The sequence below is a fragment of the Mirounga leonina genome, unplaced genomic scaffold (assembly GCF_011800145.1).
Source record: "Mirounga leonina isolate KUSES-001 unplaced genomic scaffold, KU_Mleo_1.0 Mir_454, whole genome shotgun sequence".
NCBI classification, from domain to species: domain Eukaryota; kingdom Metazoa; phylum Chordata; class Mammalia; order Carnivora; family Phocidae; genus Mirounga; species Mirounga leonina.
In genome coordinates, this window is record NW_023270763.1 from 10,203,986 (window position 1) to 10,217,040 (window position 13,055).

The window sequence follows — 13,055 nt, forward strand, 5'->3', positions numbered from 1 at the left end:
GTCAGGGTTAGCGGTCGGTGCCTGAGGTCGGGTTAGCGGTCGGTGCAGGAGGTCAGGGTTAGCGGTCGGTGCCGGAGGTCGGGTTAGCGGTCGGTGCCGGAGGTCGGGTTAGCGATCGGTGCCCGAGGTTGGGTTAGCGGTCGGTGCCCGAGGTCAGCGTTAGCGGTCGGTGCCGGAGGTCGGGTTAGCGGTCGGTGCCCGAGGTCGGGTTAGCGGTCAGTGCCGGAGGTCAGCGTTAGCGGTCGGTGCCGGAGGTCAGCGTTAGCGGTCGGTGCCAGAGGTCGGGTTAGCGATCAGTGCCCGAGGTGGGGTTAGCGGTCGGTGCCGGCGGTTGGGTTTTGGTCATAGCCAGCAGGGCAAATGTCCGGGAGGTGGGAGGTAAGCCAGGTGGGTGGCCCCCTGGCAGCCTCGGGAGAAGTGTCTGTCGGGGGAGAGAGGATGCTTGCTCACAGCATCCCTGCTCGCCTCCTGGCCCTTGCAGGCCTTGTCCACCGAGGAACCCAAGGGTCGCTGACAGTTGCTCCCCACCTATGCCCTGCTTCAGGAGCCAGCTGCCTGTTCCCCGATGTGACGCTTCTCGTGTCCTCCCCTGGGTGCCCCAGAGCAGCACTTGGGTGCCTCCAGCCTTGCCCAGCCCTAGCCTCTGTGCTGTGCGCCCGAGGGCTCCACAGTGGCTCCCGTCCTCACCGCCCTTTCGACCCCCTGACCCCCGGGACGCTCTTCTGTTTATGCTGGCCACTCAGTGCCTCCTGGTTTACTGCTCTCATCTTCCTGTTCTCTATTCTGCATAGTTTGTTGGTTTTATGGGGTGGTTTTCTTCCCGGCCCCAGGGCTCTTGCGCCTCTGGCCCATGCCCAGCTGCTCCAGCCGCATGGAGCCCGCCCCCTCCCAGAGGCCCCGGGCCTTTGCAGGAGGGTCTTCTGCCGCCTCCCGAAGTGCATCCACCTTCCCCCGGACAAGGAGCTGGGGGCTAGCCCAAGCCGAGCCCCCCTTTCCTCCCTCCCTCCCTCCCTCCCTCCCTCCCTCCCTCCCTCCATCCTTCCCTCCCTGCGTCCCTGGTTCCTTCCTAAATGGATTAGGACTTTGCAGGAAGGAGCCACCAGCTGTCTGGGGCGGCCCGGAGGCCAGGGCTGTCTGGTGCCTCCTGCTTTGCCCTGATTCAATTTGGGCCGGGAGGCTGGCAGGCTGAGGTCTTTCTGGGAATGGCTCGAGGGGGTGGCTGAAGGGAGGGGAGAAGCCTTCAAGCGCCCCAGGCAGGCAAACCTCTCCGCTGGTCACACGGTGGACCCTCCAGTGGGCTTTGTGCCGCACAAGGCCCCAGGCTCTGGCCACCGGCTGCCTGTGGCCCCCATGAGGATGTCCCCTACATGGCCTGTCACACATCCCTTAATGCTGTGGACTTCAAACATTTATAAAATTGCAACCTGGTTGAAGAAATACATCTTGTAAACATTTCGAAGTGAACCCAATTCACATGTTGGCCAACTGCTGACTGGCCAGTTGTTAAAATCAATATTTATTCACAGCCAAATAGCAGACTCGGGCCAGACCTGAGGTGGGAGCCAAGCTCGAGTGCTTTCCTAATTCCTTTGTATGTTTCCACAACAGCAGTTGGGACACTTCGCACCTTGTTATGTGTGATGCACTCGTTCCGTATCACCGGTTCCACGACTCACGAAAGGCCTCCAGTCTGTGGTGTGGACCGCGCCCCGCCTTGGCCCGTTGCGCACGGCGGGCCCTGAGCTGGGCCCTGGGGGTGCAGCAGTGACTGGCAAGCCGGTCCCTGCCCTCACAGAGCTTATGGTCCAGGGGGCAGCTGCGGTGGCAGAAGACACTCTGGGCTTGGCACCCTTTAAGACATCGGGCCTAGCTGTCAGCCTGCCCGGTGCCCCCACCCCCCATCAGCAGGAAGGAGGGAGGCCAGGATCCATAGACTCTGAGGCCCTCAGCCCTGCTCCCTGCTCGCACCCCTGACCTGGTTGCCAGCACCTGGCCTGGGGCCCGTGCACAGAGCATTAGGGGAGCTGAGCCCAGAGAGGGAAACCGAGGGTCCCTGCCTTCGAGGAAGGGCACTGGGGCAGCCTGTGGGTGGCCCCCCGGACCTGCCTCCTCGGGTTCTGGTAGGGGAGGGGCAGGACGGAACCGGATGCAGGAGAGGCTGACCTTTGTGTCTAGTGGGTGCCCAGGCTGGACCAGGTGGTGCAAGGGCAGCAGGCCTGTCCCCTGCCTCGAGCCCTGGCATTGGGCCCTGGTCTGAGGGCACTCCAGCAAGGGGAGGGTGCACCTCTGTCCTCCAGGAGCCTCATGACAATGGGGCAAAGTCCTGTCTTGGGGGAACCCTGTCCTGAGATGAAGTGGCCTCCACTATCTTTCTGAACCTCTGAGACTGGGGCTCGCGGGCCTCGGGACAGTGGCCTTGCCCATTGCAGCTTGGTAGAAAGCTGTGACAGAGGAGCCTGGGGACATGTGGGAGGCCAGCCAGGACAGCTGGCCCAGCCAGGGCGGGAAGGGGCAGGAGGTGGGGCCATTGAGGGCACCCTCTCAGCAGGGGTGACAATTAAAAGCTGAGTGGGCTGTCGGCAGATGACAGAGGAACCCAAAGGCCACTCGGGTCAGGGAGAGGGAAACCTGTGACAGTTGGGGCCCCATGAAGGACGTGGGTATGTTTGGGGGACGGTGATTCTTAGAGCACCCGGAGTGTGGGGTGTAGAGGGGGAGTTGGGCGAGGGGCAGGAGTGCAGAGCTAACGTGGGCAGTAGGGAGCCATGGAGGGTGTGTGAGCAAGGGAGAGCCACGGCCAGAGCTACGTGCAGGGGAAAGTTGGCAGTTGAGGTGCTAGGAGGACTGGTCATGGTACTGGGCTCAGCCCTGGAGTTGCAGATTGGGGGACATGCCGTGGAGCGAGCACACTCCTCAGTTACCCTGCCACGTGTGCCCGTGCCTGCCCGGAGCTGTGTGCGGCCTCCTCCCTAACTAGGCCCTGCGGGGGGGCTCTAATGCCTTCATGCGTCTAACCCCTTGGGGAAAGGGGAGGCCAGCCCTTGGTTCATCCCACCCTGGAAGTAGAGGCGGCCCTGGGGTTCTGAGGGCCTGGCGGGGTTGGGGTGGGCATTCGCATGGGGGCCACGCCCTGGGGCACACGCCCACCTCCGCGGCCTCCCTCCATCCAGGTGACCATGGCCTTGTTGGGGAAGCGCTGCGACATTCCCGCCAACAGCTGCGGGCCTGACCGCTGGAGCTCCGCCTTCACCCGCAAAGACGAGATCATCACCAGCCTCGTGTCTGCGTTAGATTCCATGGTGAGTGCCCCGGTCTGCCCCGGAGGGGCGGAAGTCCCGGCCTTTGTCAGCAGACTTCGAGCTCGAGTCCCACCTCTGCCACCTCGGGCGGAGGGAGGGAGGGAGGGGTCTTCGACCCCCTGGGACTCACTGTCCCCATCTGCCTACATGGGGGAGGGAGGCAGGGGGAGGCTTGAGTGGGGCCAAGGATGTGAAAATCCAGCCCTGGAATTCAGCACTGGCCCTGGGCCCCTGGTCCCCTCACCCCTCATCCTCATTTCATCACCTTTTGCCATTCAGGTCCCATCCCTGGGAAGGTCACAGGTCTCCGAGGAAAGGACCTGACTCATGAGAAAGCTGTAATCCCCGATGTTAAAGCACGAGCTATAACTGCATCTCGGGCCCGGGAGAGAGAAACGCCTCGTAAATCACTCCTTTGGCACGATTGCTTACGTACCTAAGCCTGCAGTGGTTTATTCCAAATGAGGAAATTATAATGTCATTTTCCTGTAGGTTTTTCCTGGGGGGGGGGACGTTCTGGGACAGAGTAAGGGGGTGTTAGAAGCTGTCTGGCGTCCGTTAGCTGCACCCCTGCATGTTAGGATGGTGAAATTGGAGTTCAGAGAGGGCAGCACCTTGCCTGGAGTCACACAGCATGGCCAGTTTTGTGTTTTGTGTTTTTTAAGATTACATTTATTTGAGAGAGAGAAAGTGAGAGAGAGAGAGAGAGCACAAGCAGGGTGGGAAGGGGCAGAAGGAGAGGGAGAAGCAGGCTCCCCACTGAGCAGGGAGCCTGACACGGGGCCCGATCCCAGGACCCCAAGATCATGATCTGAGCTGAAGGCAGACTGAGCCACCCAGGCGCCCCGACAGAGCTTTTCCATCCTCATAGAAAGTTCTGTTGGGCAGCACTGCTCTAGAGGGCGTTACAGAGGCTCGGAGGAGGAGCAGGGCCCCCGTAGCTCGCCTGGTGGCGGGGATGAGACCTGCTCCCCTGTCCTTAGGTCCCTTCCTGGGTTTCCTGACGGACCCCAAGGGTGATGATGACCCTTGCTCGGCAGTGACTGGATGCTGGCATCCTCCAGGGCTGGGGCCTGGGTCCTTGGGTGGTCTCCAGGGGCTGTGGGGCAGACCCTCTTCCAGGCCTTTCCTCCAAGCCCCGTTCTTTGTGCCTCTGGGGAAGCCGATTCCCTGGAGAGTGACCACACAGGGAAGTAAGTATCTCTCCAGCTCGGATGGCCACTCGTGTGTTGGGAACAACTGACTCTATTTGTCTCCTTTGCTTGTTAACGTTTTGCAGCATTGCCACAGGGAGAGCGAGCGGCAGGTTTTTATTTTAATCTTAGCAGGAAATCAACACACACCCTTCACCGTAGGAGGTCTCCGGGGACAGGCCTTTCAGCTCCACAATGTCCCCGGCTTCCTCAGCAGAGTGACTCTGGGCTGAAGCTGAGAGGCATGATTATGGCCCAGAGAGGTTGAGGAACCTGTCCTAGGTCACACAGCAGCAGAACTGGGATGAGAAGCCAGACTCCCTGACTGCCCAACAGAGCGCTACCAAACTCTCATAAAAACCAGTGTTTACAGGGCGCCAAATGCATGCTGAGAGCTTTGCAGGCAGAGATCTTCTGCTGATCTAGGTCGGAGGTCTGAGATGCTGGTGGTCTTGGTTGCAGGGCCCCTGTGTTAGGGCTTCCCGTGCAGGGGGCCTGCCAACCCCTCAAGTCTGGGGCTGCAAAAATGACCTCTGTTTGTGAACCCACAGGAGATACCCCTGTTTAGAGATTCCTTCCTGCCTGCCAGGCCTCGCTGAATCCCTACAGCCAAGCCCATTGAAAGCCTGGGAGCTGGGCTGCCTGTCCCCATTCTGCAGATCAGGCCCAGAGAGGGGAGTAACGTGCATCAGTCCCACAGCAGGAAGTGGCTGATGTGGGATTGAAACCTGGATCTGCTCAAGCCTTGATTCTCCTGGACGCCCCCGCCGCCCCGCCTCACCTCCTCTCATTTAGGACTTTAAGAAAACCAGACAGGATTGTTCTGGGGCTGGGGCCAAGCCTCAGGCAGGAACCCCTCTAGAGCCAGGAGGACCTGGGAGGAGGGAAGGGCAGGGGCCCTGTGTCTTTGTTCTTCTGGGGGCTCCATGACCTGTCTTCTCCCTTGACCTTGGCCAAGCTTTGGGTGGGGGGTGTCATTCACTCCTTCCTCCTGCAGACTCCGACTGAGAACCGTGGAGGGGTGACCTCTCCCTGGAGCTGCTGGTGGGATCTTAGGCAGCTGGGAGCTTCATCCCACCCCCAGAGCTGGGGGACCTCCTCTCGGCTCACATACCCCGCTCCCCCTGCAGTGCTCGGCGCTCTCCAAGCTGAATGCAGAGGTGGCCTGTGTTGCTGTCCATGATGAGAGCGCCTTCGTGGTGGGCACCGAGAAGGGGAGAATGTTCCTGAACACACGGAACGAGCTGCAGTCAGATTTCCTCAGGTTCTGCCGTGAGTACCCCAGGGCTCCAGTGGGTGGGGCCTGCGGTCCCTGAGGGTCCCCAGAGCAATTCCAGGGGGCCTTGTGTTGGGGGCTGTGCGGGCTTCCCAGTGTGGCGTCACCGGGGCGTGACTTCTCCAGCAGCCCCTCAGTCCATAGAGACCAGCTGACTCCACCCCGGGGCGGGCCAGACCCAGACACGTCCGCGTGCTCGTTGGCAGAAGGGGACCCTGAGGCCTGGTGTTGCCTCTGACACACAGGGACCCAGTGCCCTTGTTCAGCTAACGCTTATTGAGCACCTGCTGTGTGCAGCACCCTTTTCGCCACGCTAACTCAGTTATCCCGACGTCAACCCTGTGAGGTAGGCACTGTCGTTGCTATAGTAACGATCTGGAGCCCCCTCGTGGTGGCTCTTGGGGACGAAGTGACTGAGGACACCGGCAGCACGAGGGGAATGCTTGATATCTCGAGCGGTTAGTGGTGTTGCGATCAGTACTGCTTTGAGCCAGGCCGCGTGCTCTGTTCACTTTCCCCAGCAGGCTCAGGAAACCGCACCCAGTTTACAAGGGAGAAACTGAGGCACGGTGAGCATGAGCCACTTGCCCAGGGAGACACAGCCGCACATGACGGAGGCCAGGTTTCTGTTCTGAAACCCGTGCTCTTTGTGCTGCACCCCTTCAGAATGGGGGAGGTGTAGCAGGACGCTCCCCCCCTACTCCCCCCGGGAGCCCTGCCAGGGGTTCCTGGTCACTTGCAAAAGAGAACAGCACTCAGAGCTGGGAGCCGGGAGCCCTGAAGCAGGGGGGTCATTCTGAAGCCCCCAACTCCTCAACACTACTGTTGGGGCCTTTAGACCCTCGTAACCCAGCCCCTGCCTCTGTGTCACCCCTCCCGGCATCCCTCGCTGCAGGCGGTCCTGGGCTGAGTGGTAGCTCACCGGCTCTGTGTGCATGCTCCCCTCTGCCTTTGTCCCTGCTGTCCCCCCACCTGGGAGGCCCTCCCTCCTCTCCTCTGCCGGCAGACGCCTCCCCAGCCTCCGCGTCCACGTTCCTCCCGCCTGCCCGGGCCCCTGTCTGTGCCCCCCACCCCTAGTCGCCAATCCTCCCCCGCCCCACCGCCCCAACCCCTGTGGTTACTCCCCACACTGTGCCGGCTTCTCGTGTCCTAAATTTCCATCCGTGCTCCTGGTAAGCTCGTCATCTTCACCTTTTTGGTGGATTAGGCCCTACAAGGTTAGGGCCTGGCTGCAGCGCTGAAGGCCAGTCCCTGAGCAGCTGCTCAAGCCCACAAGTTGGGACTCTGAGCTCTTAGGGTTAAGAGCAGGCCCTGAAGGCAGGCGTCTGGGGCTCCGTCCCGGCTCTGCCACCTGCCGGCTGCTGGGCCTCAACCTTCTTGTCTATGAAAGGGGAGGACAGTGCTGCCCTCCTCGAGGGTCGATCTGAGGATTAAGTCGATCTCATACAGGCGAGAACAGTGCCTGAGATTGGGTTCACACACAGTAAATGCTAGCCATTGTCCTTGCCATTATTAACGTCTGCGTTACACCCGGGGTCTGGGGCCTCCATCAGCCGTTTCGGGGAAGGCTTGCCCCCAGCACTGGGCATGTCATCACTGGGGTCCGGCTGCTTCCCCAGCCGCTCCCGCCCCCGCCCAGCTCTCCGAGGTTGGGTGGGGGCTGGCCCAGGGTAGAATAGACAGTGGCCGGGTCCTGTGGCCCCAGGCTGGCGAGGCTGGGGCCTGCGGAAGGTGCACCTGGCTTCCCGAGCCCAGCAGGGCGACTATTTATAGCTGGTTTATTTCAAGCTCCGCAGATCCCCGGAGAGGAGCAGGCTCCCAGCTGCGAGGGGGCCTCCGGGCCCTCCCCTCGTCCCCTTTCCAGTGCAGTGTCTAGCATCTCCCTATCCAGGGGTCCACTGACACTCCCAGGGCCCCACCCTGGCCCAGCCTGGCATGAACTTGCCTCTTTGCAGCCCCTTGGCCTCCTGCTGGGGTCCCCATTGTCTCCTCACGGGGCAGAGCGGAAAACTGGGGCCTCGACTGTTTAAGACAGCATTGGGGTTGGAGCACAGAAAGGGGTGCACGGAACAGACATTGGCTGAACCCCGGTTCTGAGCCACGCCAGCTGGTCTTCTATGAGAGCTCGCAGACTGAGGCCCAGAGAGGGAAGGGACTTGCCCAAGGTCACACAGCAAGTTAGAGGTGACCAGGATGAGACCCAAGCCCTGTGCGAGGCACTGGGAACTCAGAGATGACCAGCCTTGGCCCTGGGCAGGGGGTTGGGGCAGGGCTTGCTCACTCGTCATTCATTCCTCCATTCCTTCATTCCTTCCTTCCTTCCTTCATTTTCTACTCCATGTTGAGTGCCCCGCTGCAGGGTTCAGCACGGGGCAGGGACATCTCAGCTCACTGGGCAGGGGTGAGACAGGTGCTCATCCTGGCCCGGCATGCTCTGTGTCCCACAGGAGGGGCCCCCTGGAAGGAGCCAGAGACAGAGCATCCCAAGAAGGTGTCGCGGGGCGAGGGTGGCGGCCGGAACATCCCTCGGTCTTCCCTGGAGCATGGCTCGGACGTGTACCTTCTACGGAAGATGGTAGAGGAGGTGTTTGATGTTCTTTATAGTAAGATCCTTCCTCATTCCATTTGGGGCCCCCAGGCGGGTGGGAGCCCCCGTCCCCGCCCTGCTGAGGCGGCCCCTCCCTCATCTTGCATCCCCAGGCATGGCTCTTCTGCCCCAGCCCCATTTCCTGAACCGCCGTCCACACCGCCCCGGGCCGGCCCTGGCCCCTGGTCGCTGCCACCTTTCGCCTGGAAATGGCCCTGGGCTCGCCCTGGTCTCCTTGCCTCCAGGCCGGCTCCCTGTTGTCCCCACCTGCCCTGTGACCAAGGCCGTCTTCCTAAAGCACAAGTCTGACCAGAAAGCTCTTCTTTCCACGGCCTCGGGGGCTCCCCGTCGCCCTCCCCACAGTGGCCGGTCCCTGCTCCCCTCCAGCCATGCTGCCTTGCCTCACGAAACCGCTTCCTGTTCTCCGGCCCACTCTGGCTCCATTTCACACCTCGCCTCTGCACCACTGTGCCTTTCGCGACTGCCTTCCCCTCTGTCCGGCGGACACCGCGTTATTTTCTAAGGCTCAGCTCTGGGAAGCCCGCGCTACTGGCTCAGTGCCCCCCTAGGGGCACCCACTGTGCTCTGACCACTCACTAGCCCAGTGCCCTCTGGGACCGGGGTCTGTGCCTGCCCCTTCCACCAACCCTAGCGACAGCGGCCGACAGCGGCAGGGTGTTTGTTGAATGACTGAGTGAGAGCTAACTTCGCTAGTTAGCCAAGTCTTCCTCTGAGGGCTGGGGGAGGTGGGCAGGCCTAGCCTCCCTCACAAGTGGCCAGTTGCAGAATCTCTGGCCCAGTGGTAGCCGTCGTGGTCTCCAGGTGACCTTGGGCAGGTCCCTTTGGTCCCTAAGGGTCCCAGCTCTGACTTTCTTCCTTTCTGTACTGCAGCCTTTGGTTCTGTGGAGCAAAGGTCTGAGGAACCTCCTGCTGTCAGGAGGGGGAGGCCTAGGTGGGATGGGAGGCCCAGAGGCCCGGGGTGGGCACACTGGTCACCTGGGATGGGAGGACTTGTCACATGTGGTTGGCTTTGCCAGCTACAGGGTTCGTGCCCTCAACCCCCCCCCCGCACCCCTGCCCACTCTGCCCTGCCCCCCACCCCCCCAGTTGCACACCTCGGGCGACATCTGAGGTGAGCGGCCTCTTTCTGGCTCCGGGAGGGGCTGCAGTGTGGGAGTGACAACAGGCGTTCCTGAGCCCAGGCCCCTCGGCCATCCCACCCCGTCAGTCCCCAGTCAGTCTCCCCTCCACTCACCCCTTCCTCATCCCCACCACCTTTTGTCTATCTGCTTCCTCTCTTTCTGAATCTGCTCTTCCCATTTCCTCTCACCTCCCTCTCCTCCTCCCTTCCGCCCTGTGGCTCTTTTCCCTGCCGTCTCTGCCGCCCTCCTTTCTCTCTCCCCCGTGGCTCCTCCTGAGCTCCTGCCCACAGCCCCGCGCCCTGCTCTGCCCTCCACCCAGGTGCCCAGAGAGGGGAGAATGGCGAGAGAAGCTGGGAACCCCGGCCATGGGGGAACCCCGGCCCTCAGGTGCAGACAGAGGGGCCTGCCTCCAGCGCTCACCTGCCCCGCTCAGCCTGCAGGGCCTTGTTCTGTGGGACGTTCGCAGGGAAGGGGCCCATGGGGTCCAGTTTCCTGGGAACCCGGCACCACAGGGAGTGACCTAACATGGCCCCAGCTCTGGGGCAAGGCTGGCCCCCGGCCCAGCCTGGCTGCCCTCTCATACTAGACCCTCTCCTCGACCCCCTCCCCCACAGGCGAGGCCCTGGGAAGGGCCAGCGTGGTGCCCCTGCCCTATGAGAGGCTGCTCAGGGAGCCGGGGCTGCTGGCCGTGCAGGGGCTCCCCGAGGGCCTGGCCTTCCGGAGGCCGGCCGACTATGACCCCAAGGCCCTCATGGCCATCCTGGAGCATAGCCACCGGATCCGCTTCAAGCTCAAGAGGTGAGTGAGGTAGTCAGCCTGGGAGTGGGCCCAGGGAGGGTGGCTGGACCATGAGGGTCAGGCCAGGACAGGCTAGGGAGGGTGATCTGCTCCCATGCTGGCTCAGCCTGGGGCCACTCACCCAGTCACGGGGAGGGGACTTCAGACACCCGCGGGGGACCCCGGTTGTAAAAGCTCCCAGTCCGGCAATGGAAGTGAGGCAGATGCCCAGGCATAGAGCATGATCTGAGCACGGGATGGGGGCGTGGGACGCACGGGGGCCGAGGGGCAGGGCCCAGCTCCTCTAGTGGCCCAGCCGTGTGGCCCTGGGCACATCACAACCCCGCCCCGGGCCTGGACCCCCAGCTGTAAAATGGGGACCAGCTCCTGGCCCGTGTACCTCACAGGCCATCATGTTGTGCAGAGGGCGGGCTGGGGCCTGGCTGGCCAGGCGTATAAAGCTGTCACGTGTCCTTCTCTCGTTCACCCAGGCCGCTTGAGGATGGCGGGCGGGACTCGAAGGCCCTAGTGGAGCTGAACGGTGTCTCCCTGATAGCCAAGGGGTCTCGGGACTGCGGCCTGCACGGCCAGGCCCCCAAGGGGCCACCCCAGGACCTACCCCCCACCGGCACCTCGTCCACTGTGGCCAGCTTTCTGTACAGCACCTCACTCCCTAACCACACCACGAGAGAGCTCAAGCAGGAGGCCCCCGCCTGCCCACTTGCCCCCAGCGACCTGGGCCTTGGCCGGCCCGGGCCTGAGCCCAAGGCCTCTGGGGCCCAAGACTTCCCCGAGTGCTGTGGTAAGGTGCTGCTGGGACCCCTGATGCCAGGGGTGGGACAGAGATCACTCCGGGGGGGCGCCCTCCCTGGGCAGATGGGGGTGCTCAGGCCCACTCCAGGCTAAAGGAGGCATGTCGGGACAAGGGGCTGGGACAGGACCTCTGTGAACAGTATCATTGGCCTGGGACCGAGAGATGTTCGAGGGCACCCCACAGAGGAGTCTGTGGAGGGAGTAAGCAGGCTAATCAGTCACAAGCATTTAATGAGCACTGACGACATACCCAGCCTGGATTAGGGGTACTGAAAGCATAGGGGAAGGAACAACTGGGTGTGAGAAAGACTTACGTTCCTGTCCTGGCTCTTCCACCAGGCTGTGTGTCCCACAGCAAATCTCTACCTCCCTGAGCCTCAGTTTCCTCAGCTTTAAAGTCGAGATGCCAGTAGGACCTCTCACGAGGTTATTACCACGGTCAAATGACAAGGCAAGTTAGAAATGCACATTCTCAGGCCCTGCTGCCATCCTGCTGAATCTGAAGCTTAGGGGGCGGCTGGGGGCCCAGCCATCTGTGTATTTAAATCGGCCAGGTGGCTCCACTGGGTGTTCAGCCTTGAGAGCTGCTGTATTAAAGCAGAGTCCAGTGTTTGGTGCGTAGTAGGTGCTTATAAGTTGTACTTACCGTTAGGAGAAGGAGCAAAAGGGACTTCCCTCCCCCGCCTTTCCCATCAGATGTTGGGCTGAGCAGCGGAGTGGGACTTAGACACCTAAATGGGGGTCCCCACCTGTCCTCGGACATCGTCATCCTGGCCTCCCTGATCTGCCGTTTGGAGAGCAGACTCTGCCAAAGAATGTCTCAGGCCTCTGGGCAGGGAACTTGTCTTGAGTTTACGACCCCAGGGCTGAGTTCGGGGGTCTCCTTGGTGGATGAGACTGTTACCCCAGAGCCAGCGTCTCTGCACCCAGGCCAGATCTGGGGGCCCACCTTGAACCTGTACCTTTCCTCTCCCTTGTCCAGGACAGAAGCCCCCCGGGCCCGGTGGTCCTCTCATCCAGAACGTCCACGCCTCAAAGCGCATCCTCTTCTCCATTGTCCATGACAAGTCAGGTAGGACGGTGTCCACAGCAGCACCCCAACCAGAGTGGGGGGTCCGGGGCTGGGGGTGGTGTGTCCTGAAATGGAAATGCGTCCACTGGGTCTTCGTGGGAGAAAGGAGGGACGGCTCCGCACAAGGGACGTGTGAGTAAAACCAGAGTGTAACAGTTGGGTATTGCTGTGTAGCAAGCTGCCCCAGGACTTAGCTCAAAACAGTGAGCGTTTACGCATTATAGTTTGTGTGGGTCCGGAATTCAGGAGAAGCTTAGCTGGGTGCTTCTGGCTCAGGATCTCTTTCTCATGAGGTTGGACTCAGGATGCCGGCAGCGGCTGCTGAAGGCCATTTGAAGACGAGAGGATCAAAAAATTATGTGGATGGGTTTTAAAAGTACCACACCGTATTTGGGATTCCTGTATACCAAAAGGGAGGAAGGGAGACTCTCCGGCAATTATGCCTGGTGGGGGTCTTGGCCTCGCCTTCAGTGAGAGGCTCTTTAAGAAGACCTAGTCCCCTGGGATCAGAGTGGAGACCCCCCCACTGTCCCAAACAGGGTCCATCCGTGGCAGGGAGGGGACCTGGAGATTCAGGTGCAGTGGCATCTCGGGAGGCCATGGTGGGCAAGCAGTACCAGCTGCGGTAGAATCTCACTGGGTGCTCGCTGGGTGATCTCAGGAGAGATACTCAGCCTCTCTGAGCCTGGTTTTCCTACCTGAAAAATGGGGATACTGTCTATGCTTAAAGATATCATGAGGGATTAAATAGGATATTCTGTATAAAATACTCAGGACAAATAAGCTCTTAATAATTAATTAAAGATGGGGGAACCCTGGGTGGCTCAATTGGTGAAACATCTGCCTTCGGCTCAGGTCATGATCCCAGGGTCCTGAGATCGAGCTCCACTTTGGGC

General features: G+C 61.2%; 1 protein-coding gene across 4 annotated transcripts in view; it reads left to right on the forward strand.

The window, feature by feature from the left end:
- GTF2IRD1 (GTF2I repeat domain containing 1) overlaps positions 1-13,055 on the forward strand; it is a 102,565-nt gene that overhangs the window by 30,397 nt on the left and 59,113 nt on the right. For 3 of the 4 annotated variants that reach the window (XM_034988683.1, XM_034988685.1, XM_034988684.1), the window contains exons 2-7: positions 3,171-3,299; positions 5,623-5,764; positions 8,216-8,371; positions 10,112-10,295; positions 10,766-11,076; positions 12,070-12,159. In XM_034988683.1, coding sequence (XP_034844574.1) covers positions 3,177-3,299; positions 5,623-5,764; positions 8,216-8,371; positions 10,112-10,295; positions 10,766-11,076; positions 12,070-12,159 — 1,006 coding nt within the window. In that variant the 5' untranslated portion in view covers positions 3,171-3,176. Of the gene's footprint in view, positions 1-3,170; positions 3,300-3,578; positions 3,788-5,622; positions 5,765-8,215; positions 8,372-10,111; positions 10,296-10,765; positions 11,077-12,069; positions 12,160-13,055 lie in introns of those variants that run through there. The other variant, XM_034988687.1, reaches the window with a different exon arrangement.